The following is a 26,455-nucleotide window of genomic DNA, read 5'->3' as shown; positions in this document are numbered from 1 at the left end:
CACCCCAAAACAAGTGGTTGTATATTTTCCATTAATTCTAACACAGATTCTAAAACTGATACTGATATTACCAGTCCATGTGATGCACACGGGTTTTCAGCTGAAAAAAGTTTGTAAAATGAGCTGGTATTCTTTTTAGTGTAGCAATCGTTCCGGTTTTTTTCCATCTTTTCGTTGATGTGCCGTAAGGAAAAGACACACATGGCAGATTTTAGAGAGCCATTATCTTTGTTTACTTTGCTGAAGAGTGCAAGAAGAACTCTGTCATCAGAGAGAGCATCCGTTGTTTGTTGCTGCTGAGCCATGCTCTCAGCCAGCTCTTCTCCTGGGGTAGTGACGTAAGCAGAGTGACAGTGGTCATAGGCACCATCATCATCTTTGCAACCCAAGTCCATTTCAAAGTAGGAATAATAATGGGCATCAGCTTTGCAGAGTCGTGCAATCAGTGTGCGGTTGTTGATGGGTTGTTTCTCTTGCTGATTAAAAATAAAATAAACATAATTTTTATACTCAAAGACTGCCACAAACTGTTGTGTGCTTGATGAGTGATAAGCTGACTTAACAGCTGCCGAGTCTGTATACATTTCAAAAATGTCTTTTCCATCCCTACTGTAGAGCTGTCGAGTGCTGATTATTATCCCATTATCATTTGGTCCATTCCCTTTCCCGACAAACATCACTTGGTCATTATCCAAGGAAGTGATCAATCCCACAGTTGATACATTCTCATCGTTGCTTGCTACAAAGGACTTTTCTCCGCTACTGTCCACATAATACTTCACATTTCCAATGTCTTCCAGATCTCTGATGGCACAGATTCCCTTAAAAAGACTTCCACACACCACAATTGTTTTATCCACCTTGTTCAGCAACAATAATTTGTTATAATTGTCAGTCAGTACTGCCTCTTTACATTGATTTTCATCAATGGGAGGTGTGCACTTTTTGTTGTCCAAACTTGGACCTGTTTCTACATACTTCATTACATTCAGGTTTTCTGTAAGCTGATATAGAGCATTTACCACTCCCAAATAGATTATCCCAGTGTCATTGTCCACTGTTAGATGATTTAACTCTTTCGCACTCTGAAAAAATTTCATTTCCTCACTTCTGGATAAGGTGATGTAAAACCAGCTCAAAATGCTCAGTGTCCAGATCCATAAAGCCATTTCTATCTAATACCTAAAATGGGAAAGAAAAGAAGAATAGGAAATAAAATTTACACAAAATTCAGCAATGTGAAGGGTTTTTCTTTCATTATTTTAGACACAAATACACTTATCCTTATGCATATGTAGACATCATGAAGATTATGGAAAGCCTCAAATCCTGTTAATTGCCTAGCAATCTAATATGTTGAGGAAGGATTAAACAAGGTCATAGGTCTAAACAATTATCATATAACCAATTAGATAATCAATCCTGTGCCAAAGCACAATGAGAACAACAGATAATTAGAAACAATGTATAATGCCAAGAAGTGGTTGTGCTTCTCCAGACAGCTCCATACTCTGTGAATTATTTATTGTTGAGAGGTTAAAAATAAGCTGGAGGATCTCAGTGTTTCAGGTGGGTCCTCCTTAACAGGGGGAGAATTCACACTAAAATGTTTGAGACATTTGGTGTTGCAGGACTTCACTGGAAAGGAAAAAAAAATGTCTGTAAGTCTGGATCTGGTTGCTGATGCTCTTTGAGAAGGCTTTGCACTAATCTTTCATCGGTGTAAAGCTGGAAGATGGTAGAGCCCTTAATAAGCACCACAGCCTTTGACTGCCGGTGTGCATTACAGTCCAACACTTCAATTTACTTGAGCACTGCAACTTAACACTTTCAAATCTGTCTTAAGAATATCACTTAGAATTTTATGGGCCTAAGATTCTGCTTTTGGAGGGTGTTTTTTTTTCAGAATTTTTACATCCCAAGCAGATCACCTGACTGTTTGGAATTAGATAAGGACCATCTGAAACTTGTAAGGTGGCCTCTAATTAACCTGAAGACTTAAATGAGGACGCAAGTCCCAACTGGCTTCCTAAGCACAGAAAATTTTGTCAATGTTTTCTGTAAGTTCGGAGAGCAAAAAATCAGAAGGTGGCATGCTTGGACACACTGGTGTTAAGGGGAAAAGAAAAAGACTGTTTGGAGGAAGTAAAGAAAACCAAATATGTTCCACAATATTTTCATTCTCAAAGTCAGCCATGTGACTCCATAAATCCGATGAGGAAAGAACCTGGAGAAAACACTCCTGTAATGTGAGAACAGTTTATTAAAAGTAAAGTGGTTCTAACATCTATAAAAACAAAATCTTACTAAACATAACTCAGGATAATAATGAAGACAAAATAAAATGCTAACTTCAATCTTGTTGTGCTAAATCATGTAACTGAGCAGCTAACTGTAAAATGAGGTTAAAGAAGAGACAACACATTACCAATGGCACAAGCTTGACTACTAATGATAGGATGAACTTGTATGACAGTGAGCAAGAAAAAGCTAAGAATTATAACCTATTCTTCAGTCACATGGGCTTCAGCAGCTGCTGAGCAATGTAGTGAAGTGTTGGACCTGTCTACAACAACCTCCGACCCATTCTAAAGAACCTGGAAGAATTCTGATATTATTTGTCGGAAACTCGTGTTTTCTTCCTGCTCCCAAGGACCTAAATATTCCAAATAAGCTTTAAACCCAGCTTACATCTCCATGGCTAAATGGTATGTCATAATGCATGTCATCTAGTTTCAAATATTTCCTTTACAGTTATCTGCAATGAAATAAAAGAAACAGCTTGACATACTACTGGAATGTTGTTTCATAACAGTTTTATCATTCTATTCTCTATTGCACAAGGACCAAATATAAAAAAAGTTATCAGATTAATTTGTTCCTGTTTTTCCACAAGGTAATTATTGTTAGACTATTATAATTTTTTCTCTCAGTCAAAAAAAGCCATAAATAGCTCCGCTTACAAATATGCCTCAAATGAATGGAAAGTAATTTTCTGCACCTTAATTTCTATACTTCGTTCACCTCCATGTCTATTTATTTTAGTGGATTAAAAAATGTTTTGTCCATTTGTGGCACCCAGGACACAGATGCTGCACTTGGCAATACAGCTGCCTTTGTCCCATGGGCAGAATGAAGAGACTTGCCAGTTCATGTCAGAGCCAGGATTTAAGGAAAAATATATTTTGGACCTCTGAATCAGACTCTTACAAGAGTAATTCATCTCTCTGTACAAAAATAGGTAATCCTTCCTCCCTACTATTTTCTGCCTTGTGTGCTTATCAAATTTTTGACTGAAATTATTCAGTATAACATGCATCCTCCATTGATTTTTTCCCTCATCCCCTTTTTTTTTTCCTTCCTGGCTTTTATTCCCTGTCACTCTGATCCCCTGCCAAAAACTGTCAGATTATCTCAGACCTCCATGCAAGGTAACAGTTCCTTCGTTCTCTGTACCAATTGGTTTCATCTTTTCACCCTTCCAAGCAAACAGTAAACAAAAATTAAATATGCTATGGAAAAGATCCAGAACTAAATTCCCAGGCACTTCTTAAATAACAGGCTTTAGGAAACTAAAAAAACCCAACCAACCACCAAACTAAATGAAATTAGATGCACTACAACTACATCTCCTTCTCACCTGATCTTAACTTATTTGGGAAGTAGCAGCTGGAGGAATCCTGCTGATACGGTAGTGACAGGCAGGGCTACTATTAACACAGGTGCCCTACTGAGTTTGGTCCCATGGAAATGTATCAAGGAACAGTTTCTGGCTGGGAAAAACTTTTGTTTTAAATTAACAAGTCACGGAAACACAAAAGAAAATGAGTAAGAAGCCCAGGCTGGAACATGGAATCTAAGATGTTCAGCATGGCAAAGGTATTTCCAATGGCTTAATCATATATTTTGGTTACACCAGGGCCTGCCTGGTTTACTCAAAGTCATGTCCCAGTTCCTTGGAGCCACCATACACTCTCTGACCTCAGTTTGCACTTAGTTTTAAGCCTTTGGTGGACTCAGGATAGAAGAAACCCAACAGAGCATCTCTCTCTTGCTAAGACACAGGCTGTCCTCAATTGGCACAAGCCATCCCATCTGGTCGAACTTCTGAAAAAGTGGCAAAAAGCACCCAAATACTTACAATATAGATTCTGCTTCTGATGTGGAAGACAAGTTTTGCTTGCTTTCACAAGGCAAATTCTCAATTGTTTCGTTTTGTTTGTTTCTTTCTTTTTTCATTGTTTGTTTTTTTTTTTAGTAATTTTAGATTTCTTTTTTAAATACGTGTAATAGTCATATAGATATGGATCTTCTTTTACAAAGAATGGCTGGAAATTATGGATTTGCCAAGGAAATAATGAATGTTCCCCTCAGTTCCTGTACATTTGGCAGGTGTTTTTCTGCAGTCCCTGGGTCATACAAATGGAAGACACATGAAACCAAAAACTCAGGTTATTGAAACCCAGGGTTTCAATACTACAGTTTTAATAACTACAGTTTTATTTGGCAAAAGTGAGCTGTGGTGGGTTGACTCTGGCTGGATGTCAGGTGCCCACCAAAGCTGCTCTATCATTTCACCTCCTCAACTGGACAGAGGACAAAAATACAATAAAAGGCTCATGGCTCAAGATAAGAACAGGGGGGATCACTCAGCAATTACCATCATGGGCAACACAGACTCAACTTGGGAAAATTAATTTAATTAATTACCATTCAAATCAGAGTAGGGTAAAAAGAAAGCACATGTTGACTCTGCTGCTCCTTCATCCTCACACTTTCCCTGCTCCAGTGTGGGGTCCCTCCCACAAGAGACAATCCTCCATGAACTTCTCCAATGTGATTCCTTACCATGAGCTGCTGTTCCTCATGAACCACACTAGTGTGGGTCCTCCATGGGGTCACATGTAGCGCCAGCAAAACCTGCTACAGTGTGGGCTCCTCTCTCCATGGCTCTACAGGTCCTGCCAGGAGCCTGCTCCAGTGCAGGCTTCCCATGGGGTCACAGCCTCTTTTGGGAACATCCACCTGCTTTGGCATGGGGTCCTCCACATGCTGCGGGTGGATATCTGATCCACTGCGGACATCCATGGGCTGCCAGGGGTACAGCCTGTCTCACCATGGTCTTCACTATGGGCTGCAGGGAAATTTCTGCTCTGGCACCTGAAGCACCTCTTCCCCCTCCCTCTTCATTGACCTTGGTGTCTGCAGAGGTTTTTCTCTCACATATTCTCACTCCTCTCTCCTGGCTGCTGTTTTACAGTAGGTTTTTTTACCTTCTTAAACATAGTATCACAGAGGTACTATCACCATTGCTGATGGGTTTGGCCTTGGTCTGCTGGTAGTGGGTCCATCTCGAAGCTGGCTGGCATTGGCACTGTCAGACATAGGGGAAGCTTCTGGCAGCTTCTCACAGAAGCCACGTCTGTAGCCCCTGCTCCTACCAAAACCTTGCTAAGCACAGCCAATACACCTATACCATGGTTTTGTCTGGCACAAAGGAGCAGTACTGCAGGGCCTGAAGAGAAGCGCATCTATCTCTTGTGCCTGCAGCATCAGCAGGTGCTGGTGGTGGCTGGGAGAGAAGACTCTGCACTGGATTGTTTCCCCGGGAAGGCAACATGGGGAAGAAGATCCTTACATCACTCTGGAGACTCTCATCTTTCAGAAGGTCTGAAGTATCAACAGCATGAAGAACTCAGGTAACTCATTCCCTGAGAAGGCTCATTAACCCCAGTGGACACTGAGGCATCCCCCAGCCTGGAGAGCTGGGCCTCAAGGGTAAAAGGAAGTGTTTGAAATGATGAAGCAGTGTTGCATGAAGAGGACCACCCCAAGAGAATTTCAAGGACTATTCTTGACCTTTACTTACAAGGTCATCCCCATCAAGCTTACCACAAAGGCAGAAGATGAGTTTTGAGAATCTGAACCACCGGTCATGCTACCCAAGATCACAAACCTTCCTCATGTCTCACAGTCTCCAAAGGGGTAGGGAGGGGGATTAAACTGAGGATCTCATCTAGCTCCGATATCTCTGGCAACTACATTAAAACAGTATTGCCATATACAAATGGGCCTGCAACCAACAATGTTTTACTATCCCAACATGAGAAGGGTTTATCCGGACATTGCAACTGAATTAACAGCTGAGGAACCAAGCTGCTTTCCACAGTAACTGGTCCTGTATCCACCAGCATCCCAATGTGTCTCCACCAAGGACTCTCATAAACATGGTGCAAAATCAGCAGGGTTGAGTCAAAAGTTTAAGCAAGGCAAACAGCTAGCAAAATCAGAGTTCACATTAATAATTATGTCATTAGCTTCAAGCTAAATTAATAACACTGTTAGTAGTCAGAATCAAAACCTTTCATCCATGCACATCTGAACTCTAAAGTATTTAATATTCTGATCCAGATCCAAATTTAGAGTGAGAGAGAGCAACGTGAGACTTAATTTTTCAACTAGGAGTTGCTCAAAAGAGCATTAACAACAGGTAATGAGACTCAGAGAATGCATACTTATGTATTTTGCAAACTCACTTAAGAATTTCCAATAATGTGCTGTCTCTGCAACATCAGCAGGTAAACAAAACAAAAAAGAAGAGTAGCATTTTGCAGATTTATATGTGCTTTTAGAAGCAGAGGTGTGCTACACAAATATGAACTCTAATGAATTTCCTGAACACACTAGTGGTGTTTTGATTTTGAAAATCTTTTATACCATGAATTCTGCCATGGTCCAAGGCTGGGGTTTTTGCTGCTCTTAGGAGTCAAAACAAAATTTTTCTTAAGTGAAAATCTTCAGGAGTTCACAGTGCCAAGCAGCTTAAATAAAAAGTCAATAAAAATAGCTATTGTGGAAAGACCACATTTCACAGCATTAGCAACCAGCAATTATGGGGTATACATCACCCTGAGACACAGGTAGCTTATGCCAGAGAGGTCTCTTCAAATCCTTATTTTTAGTATTGGTATTTTTATTAGGAAGGCAAGTACACATATTATCACCTTGAAGAAGAGGGTTGTATATACACAGTGCAGCCCTGCTGATGCAGGCAGGAGCACACACAGAGAAAGGTGGAATGAGCAGGCCTGCGATCCTGCCTTCCTGGACCACACTTCCCTTCTACTTTGGCCTTCTACATTCATCTTTCCATCTTTTTCATGTCCTCTCAGTAGAAATGAAGTGCCCATTTCAATGAGGCTTTGCTTTCTCAGTGTTACAAAGATGTAGTTGATCTGCATGAAAAGCAGCCGAGTGATGTGTTTAACAGCGAGCAGCTGATTCGGCAGGAATCTGAACCCACAGAATCCCCTCTTTGACCCACTTCATGGTTTTGCAGGACCACAGGCCCCTCAAGACATTCCTGAAGGTGCCTACAGACAGTTTTATGCTCCCTGATCCTGCAAACAGCCAAATCTAATTTGTCTGTAAGTGTAAAGGGTCTGAGCTGCCTGAGCTCTGGTGGGGGGGTGGCTCCCTGCAGCCACGGCTGTGTGAGGCAACCAGGGAAGCCCAGCAGCAGCTGGGGACCACCCCCTGCCTGTCTGCTAGCATGGGACAAGCCCTGGGTTATTTTACCCCTTTTGCAAATCAGGAAAACTTTTTTGGTTTCTTTTCTCTGAGAGACCAGCAGAAAATGAGAGAGTCTGGAGCACGGGAAGGAAAACACAGGGAGTTAGGATAGCTTTAATTTGCTGGCTTTCCCTGCTCTAATAAGGGTATTACGGCACAAGGGAAAAAATGCATTTATACTGATAGTAAAAGGACTCTGTGTCACCAGCTCCACACTACAACAACGAATTGCTTGTTTTCAGTTCTAAGGTCATCTTCAAGGACTGGTTTCGGACTTCCCCTGGAAGCAACAAGAAAGGAGGCGGATTTTTTTTCCAGTGTGGGGGAATCTGAGCATGACCATGTGGAAACAAACACAAACTATTACAGCTCCTTCCTTGCCAGAACCAGTTCTCCCTTGTAATTAACCATTAATCACATGCATAAAAAATAATCAAATCAAAAGGACATTTCCAGCATGTGTGAAGCTCTTCTTTCCCTACAGATTGCACAAATTGGACTTGAGAGGTCATAGGCAGGCGATCCATCTCACCCTCCTTCTCCAAACAGAAGCACCAAACCAGGCTCCGGATGCCCAGTGCAGCTGCAGCCTTTTACAGAAGCACCAGCCTGCTTTGGCGGCAGCTCAAACCTGCATGTACCCCTTGCTGACTTGAGCACAGTGAGAGGAGAGCTGGGAACAGCCAGGAATTTCCTCACTGTGATATGGCTGCACAGGATGGCAAAGAGACTTTTGAAGCTAAGCAGCATTTTGGCATGAGGAAGAGATATAATTTTTTTTATCTTCCTGTTACATTACAGTGTTATGGGACTTAACAGAAGAATCATGTACAAGCAACAATTATAAGGCTGTATGAAATTTATCCCATAAATCAATAGAATAATTAATTTTAACCCATAAATCAATCAAACACAAATATGGCGAGTAATTAATGAAATCCTATGCAACAAAATCCGTTCCCCCTAGTTTTACCCCTGGCTTGATGTTTTCTGATGGTTTGGCGATTATTCCCTGTCTTGTCCCTTCTTATTCTTCTGTTTCTCCTTTTTTTTTTCTTTTTATTTTTTCTTTCTTTTTCCCAATTTAGGTTTAACAGATTTATGTATTCTTCATTTTAATGTAGTTATCTGGCAGCGTCGTGATCTATTCAGAACTTCTGAGAGGTGGAACAGAAGCTCCATGAAAATGGGAAGCTGTCAACTGCACTAGATGGACAATATTGTACTTGGGCAGCTGATAATGCAAACCACAAAGAGAAAGGAGGCAGAGGAGGATCGGGAAAATTCTTGAAACAGAAGGTTTATTGGATGTTGGGAGCCAAGAAACACATAGCTGAGGAATGGAGAATTTTCCTGGCTTTGGCTGCTAGAGATAAATTGCAGGGGTTTGTCTGGTTCGTCTTTCTTGAAATTATTTAAACTTTAATTTCGACCATTTGTATGTTCATGGTGGTGTTGCTCATTTTGATAGCTCTGAGATTAAAGTGTGGTGGTTTTGTTTTTCTCTCTGCCCTTCAAATTAATGTTTGTGACGGTTTCTAAAAAGCCCTATTATTTTTTCCTCCCTTAGACATCTTTTCACATCTTCTTACAGTTCCTCCTCCCTCCACTTTCTTTTTTTCTCAGGCACAGTCTCCAAGTTTTCCTCTCCTACTGCTGCTGCTACGACAGCTTGAATACTCTTGTGGAAAGTCTCTGATGACAAAGCAAGAGGTAGAAGAAAAGGGAAAAAAACAAGAACTCAGGTGGTTGTCAGACCACAATGGGGAGCTCAGACATAATGCCTCATTGACTTCCTATCACTCTTCAAACTTTATCTGGAAACACCTCATTTGTTTCTTGACTGCTTTTTCCTCCTCTTTTGTTTCCTCCTGCTTTTTCCGAAAAAAATAAAAATACTGCAAGACATACTTAACTTTATGGCACCTGCTGATTTTACATATTCAGTGTTTACTCCAGCTTCAGGAGGAGGAAAGAATGTAGGCACTGAGATGCGGTGCTGGGTGAACAGGCATCCTGCCGCAGGAAGGCAAGAGGGAGTGTTACATGGTGCCAAAGAAGCAGCACAAGAGAAACAACAAATTGAGGGGGCTGTTTCTGCTCATAGACAGCTAACTCCATGCAGCTGACAGGGCAGCTGGGAGAAGATGGGGAGACACATGACAATAGGGCAGAAACAGTGTGGAGAAGCAGAGGAGCATAGCAAGAAAGGGCATGTGGTAAATATTTGGAGAGGATTTGAAGGTAGTGGGGAGATCAGTGAAAGAGAATCCACAAGAGGGCTTGCAGGAAACTGAATGTGCTAAAATAAATACCATACACAGTATAAAGGGTTAAGCACCAGAGATGCAAACAAATATAGAATAGGTTGTGTGTTAACAAGTTGCATTTGATTGCACTCACTCATTTGTCCATTATGGGTTTCAGCTGCCACAGGTGAGAAAAAACAAAACAGAATTGCATCATTTTGACTTGTGTTTACCTTTTCCTGTTTTTTCAATTTATTTATTTATTTTGAATAAAAATGTAAGGCTCATCTAAATGAATGGAGTCCCTGGCTCTAACAGAGCAGCGCTGACTTGTGCTGATCCAATCTGCCCAGGCAGACACTGTGTGCACTTCTCCTATGTTGTATTCATTAAATTTTACTCCAAATTTATATAGCCAGTAAACAAGTAATTTTCACTGACCTGACAGCAGCACCTACCTGTGCCTGGCTATTTAAGGGCTTGTTGGCTAAGGCATTATAAAATCCCCTAAGTATGGATGAATAACACAGTCATAAAAAGTGTTTTCTTAGCTCCAGAACTATCTAACACGATTTCATCTCCAGGAGCACTTTATTTCAAAAAAGGAGCATGACACAACACGTGCTGAAAATATATTACCAGCCATTTCACACTGATCCCTGTCCAACCCCTCCAAAGCTCAGGTCCTTCCTGTAAAATTACAAGTCCTCAGCTACACTGAACACTATGCTACAACCTCTGCAGAGTGGCTCTAACGCCCGTGGGACAGATACAAATAAAACCAGCAGAGGTGGGCTCAGGACCCACTCTAGCTGAACCTGCCAACCAGGCCAGGATCTGTTTACGGCTTGTATTGAGGGCCCTAACACGATTTAGGTGATGCATAAACTTGCAAAGAATTATATAATGGTTTGGGTTGGAAAGGACCTTTGAAGGTCATCAAGTCCAGCCTCCCTGCCAAAGGCAGGGACAACTTTCACTAAATAAGGTTGCTCAAAGCGCCATCCAACCTGACCTTGAACACTTCCAGGGATGGAGAACCCACAGCTTCTCTGGGCAACCCATTTCAGTGTCTCACTGCTCTCACAGAAAAATAGTTTCTTTTTTATGTCCAATCTAAACCTACCCTCTTTCAGTTTACAACAATTGCCCCTTGTCCTGACACTAGGGTTCTCCTACTTAGGGTGCAATATTTACTTGGAAATACTGCTGTCCAGTAAGTGCACTTATATGCACGGTCTTTTCCTCTCTGCCTTGAAAAAAAAACATAGGCTTAAGTCCCAGAATTTGTCCTATAATCACTGGTCCTAGATTTACAATTTTCCCCTGTCTCCTCAAAGGCTTTCAAGAACCACAAGTCATGCTCCTAAAGATCAGAGGATGCAATTCAAGATGCACAGAAGTAAACAGTGACAGGCAAGCAGACCAGCCCCTTTCAGTCCAAACAATAACCACCCACTGTTAGGGGGATTTATTTATCTATCTGCTGACTTTGCAATCAAACCAGTCTCAAATAGTATTTTAAACTAAAACAACTGTAAGACTCAAACATGTATCTTTAAAGAAAAAAATGGGGGAGGACAGGGAAGCACTTTTGGCACTGTAGATAAAGCATCTGGTTTTGGTTTCCTAACACTCCGAGTCGACCCTTCCATGATTGATGAGATGAACTAACCAGACTCAAATAAAGGAGTGGAATTTTTCACACTTCTGTCAGCACAGTGCATCTTTTACCTGTTGCTTAATTAAGAGCTGCCAAGGCATCCCTATGAAAAAGCACACAACAAAAGATGCAAACCCAAGTGTAAAGCCATGCAAACTCTTACTACTTTCTTACTAGAGGAGCTGCAGGACAAGCTGTGCACAGTGTTTGCCTCACACACAGTCCTGCCCATGGAGACCTCATTTCCTGATCCCATTTCATTTTGATGTTTGAATAAACAAAAAGGTATGCCCTGTGAAACAGTCAATGCTAACAAACAGAAAAGAGGTCTCCACCAAAACCACTGGCATCCCACAGACCCGACATAAAATGCCAGATATGGTCCTGGTGACAAGACCAAGACTGTCTGCTCCCTAGTGTTGTAGTCTCTGCTGCTGCAGGGCATGGCTGTATCCTGGTCTTAACAAGACAAGTTTATTCTGTGTGTTTGTAGCAGGACAGAGAAGCCACTGCGAGACCGCTCAGCAGCTGGTGGGAACATTTTTCTTCTCACTGGTAAGTGCATTTGGATACATGAGTTAGCAGAGCCAACAAGGGCTGGCTGCCTTATACCAGGCAAACAGAGAGCAGTGTAAATCCTCCTTGCATGAACAGTTTCATCCCACAACCCTAATTATTCAGGCAGCCTCCAAAGACTGCTGTTGGGCAGCTTTCATCATGCATCTTGTGAGCTCTCAGGCTAAATGTTTCTTTTATGGCACCCACTGATGTGGTTAAAAGGTCTAATCCAAGTATATTTTATAATGTTTGCTTTGTACCTGGTGTACTTCAGTACACATAAATTTCAAATTTGAATTTAGAGTGGCTGATCAATGTATTTAGAAATTTTGTACAGTAGATAAACTCTAAATTAAAACACAGCCTGTGCCCTTTCTAACAGAGAATATATATCTAGGAAAGTCTTCAAATATGATCACCATGCATAAACACTTTCCTTTAACTGTTTGAAACCAAATACGATTAAAATTTATAGGACTACATTAAGACATAAAGTTTATTGTGCTAATATGTATGGAGAATAGGAAATCTACCTCAAAACTTAATGTCATTGAAAACAATCTGCCCTGAAAGGCAACTGAAGGACAGTCAGAATTATAGTGTTTAATATATATAAAATGAAGCATTTATTTGTATAGTCTTATTTCAAAGCAAGCAGAATCCATAGCTCAGTTGTTTCAGGAGCACTACTGATTTTACATATGCTGCAGAAGAAAACAACAAACTACAATTGCCATAGCTGAAGAATGCAAGGTTTTGTTCAGGCTGCATATTTCATGAGATAAATCCTTCTACAGATTCAAGAATAAAGGAAAAATATTATGGGCTAGTTTACCCTATAAAATATTCTTCCTAATCCTTGTAAAAATATGCTTCATGCTAATCCTTCTGCCTGAAAGCATTTTTGCAGACAGCTTTGAACATTTCCATCACATTTTATTAGCCTTAAGCTGATATAATTTCTCTAATTTTCATCAGGTTTATTAGGATCTGTCTAGATATCAGACTTGTATAGTTGATCTGGTTTTGTATAAAACCTCAAACTGGTACATTTTAATTTCCCAAGCAGACATCTGTCTTCATCTGCATCTTGCAACGTAATAAGTACCTTCTTGGCCCTTAATTAATTAGGAGCAATGACCTACGCGCAGGTAGTAATAGCATCCAATTAGTGGAAATGTATGGTGATTGCAAAGTATTATCAGTCACATCATAGCAGAGGGATATTTGCCTGTTCATGCTGCATGCTCAGGATGTGATGTACCAGCAATCTGTAGCCACAACAGAGTGCTAGCACAAGACAAAAAATTTCCCCCCTTTGGCCTGGTCTTTTCAATGTTAATTTCTGAAGATATTCACATGCTAATATTTTCTTCATTTATGACTGCCATTAGAAACACCGTATCTCCAAGCTTTAAATATGCCTACCATTGAGCTCATGACAGTAAGATAACCATGGAGGCTTGTTAGACATGTGAGGCTGGAACCTGCTGGGCACAGGAAAGCTTTGAAGCATTGGAAACTCCCCCGTTGAAGAATTCACCCTTCCAAAACAAAGATGGAAACAAGTACCAGAGGCCAGAAATCTCACTTCAACACCTGGAACTTCCAGTATGACTGAGTCCTCAGTAAGAGACAAATTTCCAACAGGTTTTTGCTGCACATGTACAAAGCCTGTGGAGTCACATCAGAGGAAACTTCACTCAGAGACATAAATGATTTGTATATCCTAGGATGCTTTGCAAATGATTTTGTTAATACCACCTACCATCAAATAACTATGCACCATCTCCCACAGAACACAGCAGGAACTGCACATGTGTATCTGAGCACAGATTTCTCTCACTAGCTTTCTATAAGACTTAAATGATGACATAAAGAAAACCCAATAGGAAACTCAAACTTCCTATTCTCCTATTCTCTGTTAGTGAGACGGGAGAAGAGCAGGCATAAATTGTAACGGAAAGAGATATTCAGAAATTAGTTACTAAATTACTGAAATGTGAGAATGTCTGAGATGATGAAGATAATACTTTGAATATCTCCAAAATCTATGTTTGTTTACTCTGAGAATTCATGTATCAGCAACTCATCAAGGCTTTGTCTCTGGAATAGTTCTGTACCAGCACCGGTAAAAAGCTGGATTTCATTCAGACTAAGCACATTGCCATTTGATGTAGATAACATGACTGGCAACTGAGTCTTTAATATTGATTCCAAGAAAGATGGTACGGAAAAGGGTCAGTGCCAAAAGATGGAACCATGCTGGACAAGGGCCTCAAGCAAGGAGGCTACTCCACTAGGAAGCACAGCAAGTTGAAGCCTCAATGCTTCAGTCTCCAGGCTTCAACACTGAGGTACAGTGTTTCCATTCCTTTGCACAGGAAATATGACACATGGGTGAAAAACACTTCAAAAAATGAGAACTTACTTCATGATAAGATTCAAAAAACCAAAACAAGCACCCAGAGAGCTCCAGTATACTGCTAAAATTAGCCACAGTACTACATTTTCCTTGAAGCTTTGGGTAAACATTTTCAGGCATTAAATTCATACACATTTCAGACAGAAAATTGTCTCTCCACTTGGTTTTCCAATTTGAGTGTCTATAAAGGACAGCCATTGACCTTTAGCTTGTCCCTGCTCACAGTGACTAAGGAAAATCCTGAAGTCCACTACCATGTGTTTATCTCTGCCACCTTGCATAGAGGAAGATGGAGCTAGGACTCAGCTTCTCACTCAGGTCTCCATTGCCACCACATTCGCTTCATAGTAACATGGTGGGCAGGATTTCCAGGCAGGCAAAACAAAGGTTTTTAATGTTGGCCTCCTGGGCTCAAGTCTAACCATACTAAGTCATTACAAAATGGTAAGCAATAGCACTATTTCCATGCATTTAGAAAGAACTATGGTTACACATGAGGGAAGCTATAGTGCAAATCAGTCCACATTGCCCAGTATATGCCCAGCTACCCTACTCTCCCTGCTAACCTGATGTTTGAAAGCACGCCCTGTCATCAAAATGCCAAGAAATTCTCATACACTGATTTTAGTGAAAGCACTAAACTGTCTTTAAGGAAAAAAGACACATTTTTAGCCTCAGCTTCCATAGATTTGCACTGCTTTTCCTATGGTGTGATTCCTAGCAGGCTACAAAGATACACAGTTAGATGAGCACATTTGTATAGGTTTCAACTTTACCTTTACTTATTTGTTTCATTTGGTTTTTAAATAAGATTTTGCAACAAAGCACTTGAATACTTTTAAGTCAATACTTAACATTTAGATTTGTTTAGATTGAGTATAAATATTTATTTAGACATAGTTAGGCTTAGGTCAAATTAGAGTATTCAGCTAAATTGATATAATCATTCAGTAACGTTAAACCAACACGGGAATTCAGACAAGCCTTTGCAAAGTAGAAGTATTAATATTGCACAAAGGTTTGCAGAAAAAAATGAAACAAGAACATACTGAGAAGTCACTTACTTTTCAACTCTTTTGATAATCTGACCAACTTCTGGGACATTCCTCCCTCCCAGTACAACCACCCAGAAGACACAGCTATAGTGAACCTGCCCACAAAGTGGAACGGGGATAAGACTTGACTGTGTTGGGTGTATTTGTTATTTCATCAAAATAATTGATGCTTGATGCTAAAGATAGTAACACTGGTGGGATTCAAATACTCCAGACATTAATGAAGTCTCTCTCATTCTTTGGAATGGATTTAAACTGTCCCTACTCCCAATGCACACTGCCTTCAGCAAGAGAGGCAGTGGCTTAATATTAAAGCACTGCAAGCATTCAAACTGAGGAGGTCATAATTCAAAGAGCAAAGCAAGATCACCTTGCTCAGTTCCACCAGTATATGAAGCATGCTGAGAGGCACACAAGGAGCCAGGGGAGGGGGCTAGATCCTTACCTCCATACACAAATGACAAAACATAAATATAAATCAATAAGACAACTATGCCACTGACTTCAGAGGCCATTGCTTGACATGAATACATCTGGAAAAAAAAACATGAGCTCTATTAGGTGACTAAACAAACACCTCCCCCCTCCAAAAAACCTCTGCTCAGCACGACCATTGTTTGCTTATTTGAAAAAGTTTCTCAACTTGTAATGTCTTTTTCATATCCTTCCAGTCTAGGTCAAATCCTGAGAATAAGTTTAAGAACTGATGACAAAGCAGTCAGGGTCATACTGTTGTGTTAGATGGCTGATTTCCTGGTACCAGGCACCTGAACAACCACAGTCTCAACCCTACAGCTGCATCCCCAGTCCCTCCTGCACAGCAAGCATGGTTACAGAGCTTGAGGAGTTGCACTGGGGATCTTACTGACGACACAAATCTAACGTTTTATTAAGGTTTGTATCAGCCTTTAAGCAGCACTGTGACAGGAAAAAAAATCTACTTGCAAGTGACAACCACCTTTGTCTAGAATAATCAAGGGTCCTTACTCTCTCCAGTGCTACTTCTAGGCATCAGTACAGGGAGAAACTTCTTCAAGCCAGGCCCTTCTCCTATACATTCTAGAGTACTATAACAATACTCTTATACAACTCCCACTGTGATCTCAGTAGCCTGACAAGGATCAGTACTTTCATTAATAATGCTTTGTTTAAACTTAGTGGAACTGGTATTTGATTTATGAAGTCCTTTGCAAGCTTCAGAGTGATTTGCACAAAATCACTATGATCTGCACATAGGAATTGCTTCACCTAGCCCTGAATGAGTGGAGTGACATAGTACCTATTGTCCTGGCATCAACAACCGTACTCAACAACATCTTTTGACATATGACCTTGCCCAATTAAATAAACAAAGCAATTTAGACAGGCAGAAAGTAATTATTAGGGCTGGATGGTGGCCAGCTTACTGAAGTAGGAGTACAATTCTTTGAAAAAAGCTTTATGTTGTTTAGCAAAGTTAATGACTGGAAGCTTTCAAGAGCTTTGCACAGGACTGTATCCAGTGACGAAACATCCCACAGTACTGTGCTTCCTTCATACCACAGTGGGCAACAGTTGTGAGGTCTTGAGCAAGACTGCTTCTTTCAGAAAGATGCTGGGAAATAAATGACTTTCTAGCCCATGCCCTTTTAGCCCTAATAGCCTATATCCTAATTGGACCTTATTCATTTGAGCCAAAAATAGGTAAATAAGGAATCAGACTGCTGCTACTTTCACATCATCTTTTTTTCCTTTCCTCCTGAGGAACTGCCAAATCCCATTTCTTCAGGAAGGATTTAAATTGTTTTTCACTATCCCTGATTTACTTGTAAAGGGTTTTTTTTGTTGTTGTTTGTTTTGGTTTTTTTTAAATGGAAGACAGAGTAGGAAGAAAAAGGATAGTGAATAATAGTGAGAGATAGCTTAGTAGTAAGGCACTTCCTAATGGCTTCCTGACAATTACTAGAAAAATTACATTTCTGCATTATAAAGCCTTGATGCCAGAGTCAAGGGACAGCAGAGGGAAGAAAACAGTCTTAGATCTTCTGTGTGGAGCTGGATACGCAAAGGTAATTCCTTTTTGTGTACTTACACTCATATTTTTTCTTTACAGACATGAGATCTGTCATATGGTCATTGCCCACTGAGACAGGTTCTCAAGTGAGCATGTGCCAGCACTCCCCCATCCTACTCACCCAGAGGACTTCACCACAAAAAATCCCTGACCTCTTCCAGAGGGAACAGGATGTAGCAAGAATGAACAAAATATTTGTAAGGTCTCATCTGCTCAAATTCCAGGCACCAGTTTGCCCTACACTGAGTTTTTTGTTCCTGGCATGTCTGAAGGAGATCTGAGTATTAGTCTAGCCTACTCTGGTAAACCACTCTTCAAAGCCTTTTTCAGCCTGCCTAATTGCATTGAAACTTTTATATTGAACCTGCTGGAGTTAAAAATCTCTTCTAATTTTCTTTATTTATACAGAACACCAGTTTTAGAATGGTTTGGGTTGGAAAGAACCTTTGAAGGTCATCAAGTCCAGCCTCCCTGCCAAAGGCAGGGACAACTTTCACTAAATAAGGTTGCTCAAAGCCCCATCCAACCTGACCTTGAACACTTCCAGGGATGGAGCACCCACACACAGCTTCTCTGGGCAACCTGTTTTAGTGTCTCACCACTCCCACAGAAAAATAGTTTCTTTCTTATGTCCAATCTAAACCTACTGTCTTCAAGTTTAAAGCCATTGCCCCTTGTACTGACACTATATGCCTTGGTAAAAAGTCCATCTCCATCTTTCTTACAAGCCCCCTTTATATTCCAGAAGGCTCCAATAAGGTCTTCCCAGAGCATTCTCTTCTCCAGGATGAACAATCACAACTCTCTCTTCCTCACTTCCAACAGCCTCCCCAGCACCCAGTGCAGATACTCCACCCGTCTTTCCCACCCCTGGCCGTTCAGAAAACCACTCACTCAGTCTCCCAGTTGACTCAAACAGTTTAACTCTCCCTGCTCCCTCTAACAACATTCATCCTTGGACACTGAACACAAATATGTAAAATATTTAATTCTGTAGCTTATGCTAGAAATAAATAATAATAAAAAAGAACCAAACCACAAAAAAAAAGTAACAACAAAAAGGCAAAGAAAAGATGGAAGCTGCTGCAAGCAGGCCATGCCAGTCCTGCAGCCCTGGCTTCAGCTGGGTGCTGGCCTTTGCTCTGGCCTTGGGCTGTGCAGATTCAGCCAATTACTATTTTTATATTGCGATAAGGCCCAGGGGCCCTGGTGTGAAAGACACAGCTTGATGCTGAGTTGCACAGATGCAGGCAGCTTGCTCATGGATAAGCAACTGCTGTGTCCCTTGCTCCTGCTGAAATGCCCCTTGGTGTGAGCCTTTCCCAAAAATACATTCCGTTTACATGTTATTTTAATAACAGCCCAGTATAAACAGCTGCCACAAGAAAGTATCCAGTTCTGACTCTTGAAATTATTTTGGTAAACTTCTTTCCCCCCTCAGGTATGGTTTAGACTAATTAGAGAGAAGTGTCCTACTCAAATGATCAGCCCTTCCCTGTCCCTTGTCACACCTCAGTGAGAATGGTATTTAAGCAATGTAGGTACTATTAACATTTGAGATTCCATCCAATTAAACACCGATACAAGAGGAAAATTATCCTTTTAACAGATTACTAACAGCACACTGGTTTCTGTTGTCCACATGGGATCTTGAAAATTGACTGGCTACATGGAGCTCAACATTTTATACTACTTCAGTGCAGAAACAGAGCAGAATTAGGAAACAATTATTGATAAGTATGCAACTGTGGCACCATAAAAGCCCCACGGGTAAGACCAATCTAAGGACAAAGAAATGAAAAAAAAACAGCTTTCACATTTTTCCTTTTTTTTCTTGTTTGCACAGTTGGAAATTCGTTCCCTGCTGTTTCATATTTCCCATACTGATTAAAAGTGTTACCTACTGCATTATTCTCTTCAAGGCCTGGATTTGCTAGGTGAAAGCATCATTAGAAATAACAGGGCTGAGGCAGGGAAACAGGGCTGAATCAAAGAATTCTTTCACTGTATGAGCAAGAAAATGCATTTTTCCAAGTAACTCTTTATACATGGCAGAAATTGCTTTTCCACATCAAAGTTGAGACATATTCAAATAATGTGTTAGTGCAAAAACTCAAGGATAAGACATTTACATTTTTAGAAACAAGCAGACTTACAACAAACAATACTCGGTGTTAATCCTGGTCAGCACATGAAGCTGGTTTTCTGGAAAATCTTCTGAAGATCTTTTTGCCCTGCTTTCTCAGTCCTCAGGAACTGGCAGAAGTGAGTACTGGATATCTCTAGAGAGCTATTCATCTCAGCACAGGGAAGGAATCAGAAGCCTATTTGAGCTAAGCCTCTCACTTTCTCACCTAGGAGAAACTTTTTCTCTAAAGCACCCATAGTCACACCATTACTCTAAAAATTGTGTTTTCAAGGTAAAAGGAGCAGATTGGTTCTCTACTAGATTTTTTTTTCTCCCCAGTAGAGGTAAAAAGTAAATAACTGTGCTTGCTCAAAATATAAACAATCTAATTTTCATGAGAATGGCAAAGGAAGATAAATACACTTGATTTGATTAATGCTGATGCTAGAAGTTGTAGTAGGAAGTCAGCACTTCTTAAAACTTTGTTCATGCTGAGATTCCGTGAGCTCCCAGTTGTTTTATCCTGTTTACATTATGCATTCTGGCAGAGTGGTGACCCACATAACCTCCACATTTTTCTCTTAGACTTACAGCCAACAAACAGGGCTCAGGTAAATTTTTTTACTTAGGGCATCCCTGTCAACTACATTTGTTGTTCAGGGGTTGCCTGAAACCACAGTATCACCAGTAAGCACTTTTTTTAACCTTAAGGTTTGAAAAGTCTTATCTCAATGAAATCTTGGGAATAAGATTCTTCCAAAATGCACAAATAAGTTTTTTCAGTCTCGTTTTTGAAATGTGATCAAGAAACTGAAATAACCTGTGAACTTTGTTTCGCTTCAGTGTGTCTCTTCAAGAGTGATGGCCTCTTTAACCAGCTTTTACAGGAATGTTCAAACACCTCTTCATCTGCTGAAGTTCTGCTCTCTACAAATGTGTCAAAATATGTGGCATTGCTTATAATTTTACAGCTTCTTTCAAAGAGGCATTTGTGAGTTTAATGCATTTGCCTTAGAAGGAAATTTGTCAATTATTTTCATGTTAATAGTTACATGTTGAAATAAGAAATTCTTAGTCCTGTAACAACAAAAAATGAAAGTAGCATTCCTAAGATTTATTTGTCATAACAGAGAGCTGTTCTCATAACTTCTGCCCATGTATACCATTAGTTTTCTATTTTCCCCTCAAAATTCTGGCTTCTGTATAAGTTGAACCACCTTCACCTTGTCAGCACTCACAGGCTCTGCTCTTTTTCTCATGCTCAAGCCCATCTGGGAACTTTAGACTAAACATTAGCAAACTTAACTCCAGCAGAAGCTCAATCCAGGATTTCCAGCACTTACAGCAGTGGTGATCTCTGCACTGAGATGCCAGAGCCACCTAGATTCAAGCAGAAATGCACATCCTTGGATGGAGGTGGTGGGGGACAGGAGCATGCAGGTAACTCTGCAGTGTTTGTAAAGTAGCTCTTTAGTAAGAACACTTTTTTTAGGAATTGGGAAATCTCAGTTCAGGCTGTTCAGTGCATCTACACCTGTTTCCCTGATGCTTTGCTACCTGATGCCTTTGCCCGAAGAGGGCTCCTTGATCCAATGCTGTACAATAAATGCTTCTACATTTATAGAACAGTCTGAGGGAAACCTGGCTTCTAGGGCACTGAGTTGTGTGGGTGACCTGGGCTCCCTGGCGCAGGACCAGCTTGTTCATTTTACCCAGTGATGAATGCAAAATGTGTAACCCATTTTCAGAGTGGGAATCTGAGATCTGTTCTTCTCCCTGCTACTCCTTCCTACCCAGTACAGATAGGTGCCCATGTCCTAGACATGTAGGAGTCCATCTCCCTGCACACTCCCTCCCAGGCCAGTTTAAATTCTTTTTCTGCCAAGTTAGAAAGGCTGAGAAAAAGGAGGAGTGGGCACACCCATCACAGCCTCTCTTAGCTATCTTGATGGGAATGGTGGTTGGTTTGGATGTCTCAGCCTCCTCCTTTTATCAGTCTGAGGAACATAATAAAACCAGATCCTACACTTCTTCAGAACGGTTGTAAAGGCAAGGGCAGCAGCATTCTCAACACGCTTGCATAAAAAAACTCTTCCTAGAATGTTTTCTTTTTCTCCTGAAAAAGTCTTTGGGAACAAAAGGAATATAAGCACTCATCTCTTTTAAACTCTGCATCATAACATTTATGACGTGTTTTATCATCAACCATCTTTAAGCTTTTACCAAGATTTTAATCTTTGCCTTTGCAACAGCTCCACAGTTATCTTGAGTGAAAATGAGGAGAGCTAAGAAGTAAGAGACTAATATTAGAATTATGTGGAATAATAAAAAAAAGAGGTTTACAATCTACTAAGGGAAATCTCAGCGGTAAGATATGAAAACACTCAAAGTTAGTGCTATACATCAGCAAACAATACCCAGAGTTTACACAGGAATTGTTTTTGATAGGCAAGGTACCCACAGCTCTCAGCCACTGACTCCATCACTCTCACAGCTTCCGAGTAAGTCCTCAAGTCCACAGATCACCAGAGCTCTCTCAGGGACAACGGTGGCAAAGCCTGGCGCCTGCAGTGTGCATTTTTCAGAGTGTTGCCATGGTGATCTCCAGCACACTCATCCCTTGAGAGCTCAGCTCAAAATTCAGAGAGTACCAAAGCAGGACAAAGAAATGACACCCAAGCAAAAGCAACAGGGAAATTACATGTAATAAATATGCATACACACTTACATATGGAAGCTTTCAGAAAATAGATATTTAGATCTGTCTATAGATAGGTCTGTAGGAAAGAAGTGCCATGACACAGTCCCAACTCGAAACTAGGATGGTCTAGGGAATAAACCCAAGAATTTCTAACCTTGTCTCAGCTTGCAGATCACTATGGCACAGGATAAATTCTCAGCCCGTGTGCTGCAAAAATCCCAATATGTGTAGTAAGGACAGAGGACAAGGAATAACTAAGCAGATAAAAAGACAGAGATGCTGTAAAGCAGTAATATTTAGCAGATAGCTCAAATCCGGCAATGACTTTTTAGAACATTACTTTTCATTATTCAATGAAAATATTTAATATAACAATTCTCAAGCATCTGAGTAATTAAAATTATTACCAAATACTTTACATCATGTTGGTCCTTATGGCAATTATATTCTCTTACGGCATTCTCAACAAAAAGGAATTACATTTGTGTGAATGTGAAAGCAACGCTGTCAAGTGATGTATGATCTCAATATACAGTTGAGAAACTTGCTGTATGGCGCTTTCACTCCTACCCTACAAAAGTGCTGTGCTATAGTGGCCATACAGTCAGAAATAAACCAGCAAAAGAAGATACCAAAATTCAAAATCTAGGCCATGTCAGATATGCCACAGTCCAGAAATAACACTAATTGAGAATCAATCAATGTTTTGCCATTAGGCAGCATGTTCCAGTCAGAGCTCGTTATCAGATACTGCCAGGCCTTTTTGTGCTTACAAGAGCTCTGAGATTAGTTAATCCCACATAACTGGATGATCAGCCACTTACATACGGTAGTTTCTTTATTATACTATTTTTATTCCTACCTGGGCATCTTATTACAGCTGCAACAGACTTTGTTTGTCCTTTCCAGGTCATCATCTATTAGACCTTCACATAAATACTTAATCATGTTATGAAAATCTGCCTTCTCCCAAATAAGCATTGAGCTTTTCAGTCAGATCCGCTTTAACTTCCATCAAACCTTTCCAGGTTGGTACAGCACTAAGCACTTCAGAGTCTTGCTCAGTCCCTGCTCACCAGAATTTGTGCAGTCTCTCATTTATGACTGTGGGCAGCTCTTTACCTGCCACCTTTGGAGTAGTGCCTGATTTTTATCACTGTGGAAGGTTGTCTGCTGAGAAGATGTTCATAGAAATTTGGTTTCTTGAGCATATTCACAATCTCACTGTTCCATTGACAATGAACATGGAAAGGGTCGTGCAGAGTAAGTTCCTCCAATATCTATTTGGCAAAAGAATTAACTCAATACATGTGCCTCTCCTCACTCTGGTCTCTTAGTCCTGCTTTGCTGTCCAGTCCTCGAGTGAATTCCTCTGTGCTTCCCCAGGCTGCTGCATCCCAGGTTTTCAAACTAGTGCAGGACCTTCAGCTGCTGGTTGGCAGAAGGGCTGAGGGAGAGACCTAACTACAGTCTTTGGCATTTATAATTTAATCTTTTGCTCCTTCTTTCCTAGAATGTGGTGACACCTGCCTTGAGCAGCCTCCCTGCATTTTTACCTTTCTTGATCAGAAACTGGAGCGTTTACTTCCAGCATATACTGGTATTTCTGCTGTATTGCAGAGAAAGAACTTGAACTTTAATGAGATCCCTACAAAATCACTGATTGTGGTAGGCATAATATTATGATTCTTATGCACTCATATCTCGATCCCTTCAGGGAAGAGGTTTTATTTACCACAAATAATGATGAAGGCTGACAGACAGCCTTCAAATCAAAGCACAAGCCAGAAAATGTCTGATTACTCCAGGAAGCAGCATTTAACAGCTTAACTTAGCCTTTATTTAGATATTATTTTGCATATTTTACCCATAATGGAAGCAAACTTGTCATGAAAAAAATTATTTGGTAATCTTATTTATGAAGATCACTCACACACTGACATACAAGAATTTTAATAAAATTTGCACTTAAGAGATCAGTTTGTACTAATTTCCATCTCTTAGATGCTTATCCCTTTCCAGGGTAGCTGAATGGAAAATTTAGACGCCAGTGCAATTCCAATCACTTCCAGAACACATAGTTTTATGCTGTAATGTGCATCTGCTTAGGGAATATACTTAAAAGGCTCTACTTCCCATACTGTAACAGCATGCACTCTACCAACCACTAGTTGTATGACAATATTTTACAAGGATATCACAAATCTTTAGAGCACAGGGATGAGTTAACTATACAGGGTCTGTCAGATATTTACCTTTCCCAAGAACATTAGACAATAAATGCAGTTCAACTTCAGTAAAGGAAATGGCAGAACAAGACAAAAAGCATCACTGCAGAGATGCTTGCCTCAAAATAATGTGTCACAAAACATCAAATGTGCCCCCTCCTTCTCTTCCCTTTCCTTTCCCCAGGTATTCAGCAATAGGAGTCACAGTCAAGGCTCCTGTCAGGTGTTTAACAGATGCATGAGGAATATCGCAACATGCCTAACACCTCACCTGGGACACCTTCTTTTTCATCTGATGTCCCACAAGGTCAGAGTTTCAGTTTTCTCTTCTGAATCTGACTGCAAGCAGCTTGCCTCTCTTGCCCTGGGTTATCCTGCCATTGATTTCAAAGATCCAGGGCAAATGTTATCACAGAATCATAGAATCATTCTGGTTTGAAAAGACCTTCAAGTTCAGCAAGTCCAACCATAACCTAACTCTACCAATCATTAACCTAACTTTACCAAATCCAGTGCTTACACCACATCAATACATCTTTTAAACACCTTCAGGGGTGGTGATTCAGCCACCTTCCTGGGCAGCCTATTCCAGTGTTTACCCTTTCAGTGAAGAAGCTTCTGCTAATTTCTAATCTAAACCTTCACTTGCACAACTTGAGACCATTTACCACTACACTTTGCCTAACATCTGGGCAGACTGATAAATAGTCAATCACTAGAGAGAATCTGTGTTGCCTCTAACTGCAGTAGTCCCTTGCTCTGAAAGGCAAGTCTCAGCTTTGAGCTGGTATTGCATGCAAGAGGTGGTGAGAAAACACTCATAGAGCTGCTCCAGCAGGAACTACCCATTTTTCAGCTCCTGCCCAGGTTAGTTTTTGGCTCTTGCTTAAGGTTTGATTGCACCCATACTTATGCCACCCAGGAAAGTGGCACAAACAAGTAGGAAAGGGAGGTGGGAAAACCAAACAAACCTGTTTGTCAACAGCATTGAATGGTAGCCAGTAAAGAAAACTGATTTTATAAACATGTCCTGACACAATTTAAGTAAAACACCTACCGTAGGTTTCCGACAATTGGAGAAATTCTGCCCCTCACCTTGTCAAATACAACAATCAGGCTTGCTGGGAGAGGATGTTACCTCCACTCATTCTTTTGTGAGAATATGCCTGCTTTTGTTCAAGACAACTATTTTCAGGGTACCACATTTGCTTGCAATAAGGTTAGCATATTCAGTTTTGCTCAAGTCATGCAAAATAGATGTATTTGGAACATTTTCCTTTCTTTACTTTTTTGTTTCTATTCCCCATCTATGTCATTTACTTGTTCTTTTCCTCCTGGACCTGTATATACTTCAAAGACATATTTTCAAAGACCAATTTCTCTCAGCATAGCTTGCCCCCAAGTTGGAAAATCTTTACTTACATATACCTCCCCTAGGAGAGATAACTTCTTTGTATAAAGTTCCTTCAGGCAACATCTGCAATCATGCAAACAGGTAGAATGTTTCCATGTGTCACAGCTCAAGAAGAAAGCATACACATCCTGCAAAGTAAACGCAGGGTAGCACCACAAATATTTATATACCACATAAAATCCATCTTCTGCAGCTTAGATTGTTATAAGCAAATGCTACCCAAAATATCTTTAAAGTCAAATCAACCAAAGAATTCACATATGGATGGCCTGATTTGAGGTCACCCAAGGGTATGAAAAACTGGGGTTACTGACCACACACACCTTTCCTTCCGAGCACCACCCTAAGCCTTTCAACAGGATCTCCTTGGCCTCGCAACCAAGCAGAACTCTCTAGTCATTCCATTTCT

General features: G+C 40.6%; 1 protein-coding gene across 3 annotated transcripts in view; it reads right to left on the bottom strand.

The window, feature by feature from the left end:
* The window catches only part of PLXNB2 (plexin B2), a 261,344-nt gene that overhangs the window by 80,956 nt on the left and 153,933 nt on the right, over positions 1-26,455 (bottom strand). For all 3 annotated transcript variants that reach the window (XM_051623011.1, XM_051623020.1, XM_051623030.1), the window contains one exon: positions 72-1,182. In XM_051623011.1, coding sequence (XP_051478971.1) covers positions 72-1,169 — 1,098 coding nt within the window. In that variant the 5' untranslated portion in view covers positions 1,170-1,182. The remainder of the gene's footprint in view (positions 1-71; positions 1,183-26,455) is intronic.

The sequence above is a fragment of the Apus apus genome, chromosome 1 (assembly GCF_020740795.1).
Source record: "Apus apus isolate bApuApu2 chromosome 1, bApuApu2.pri.cur, whole genome shotgun sequence".
NCBI classification, from domain to species: domain Eukaryota; kingdom Metazoa; phylum Chordata; class Aves; order Apodiformes; family Apodidae; genus Apus; species Apus apus.
Note: the sequence above shows the minus strand (reverse complement) of the source record. Positions and strands in the feature narration are given on the sequence as shown.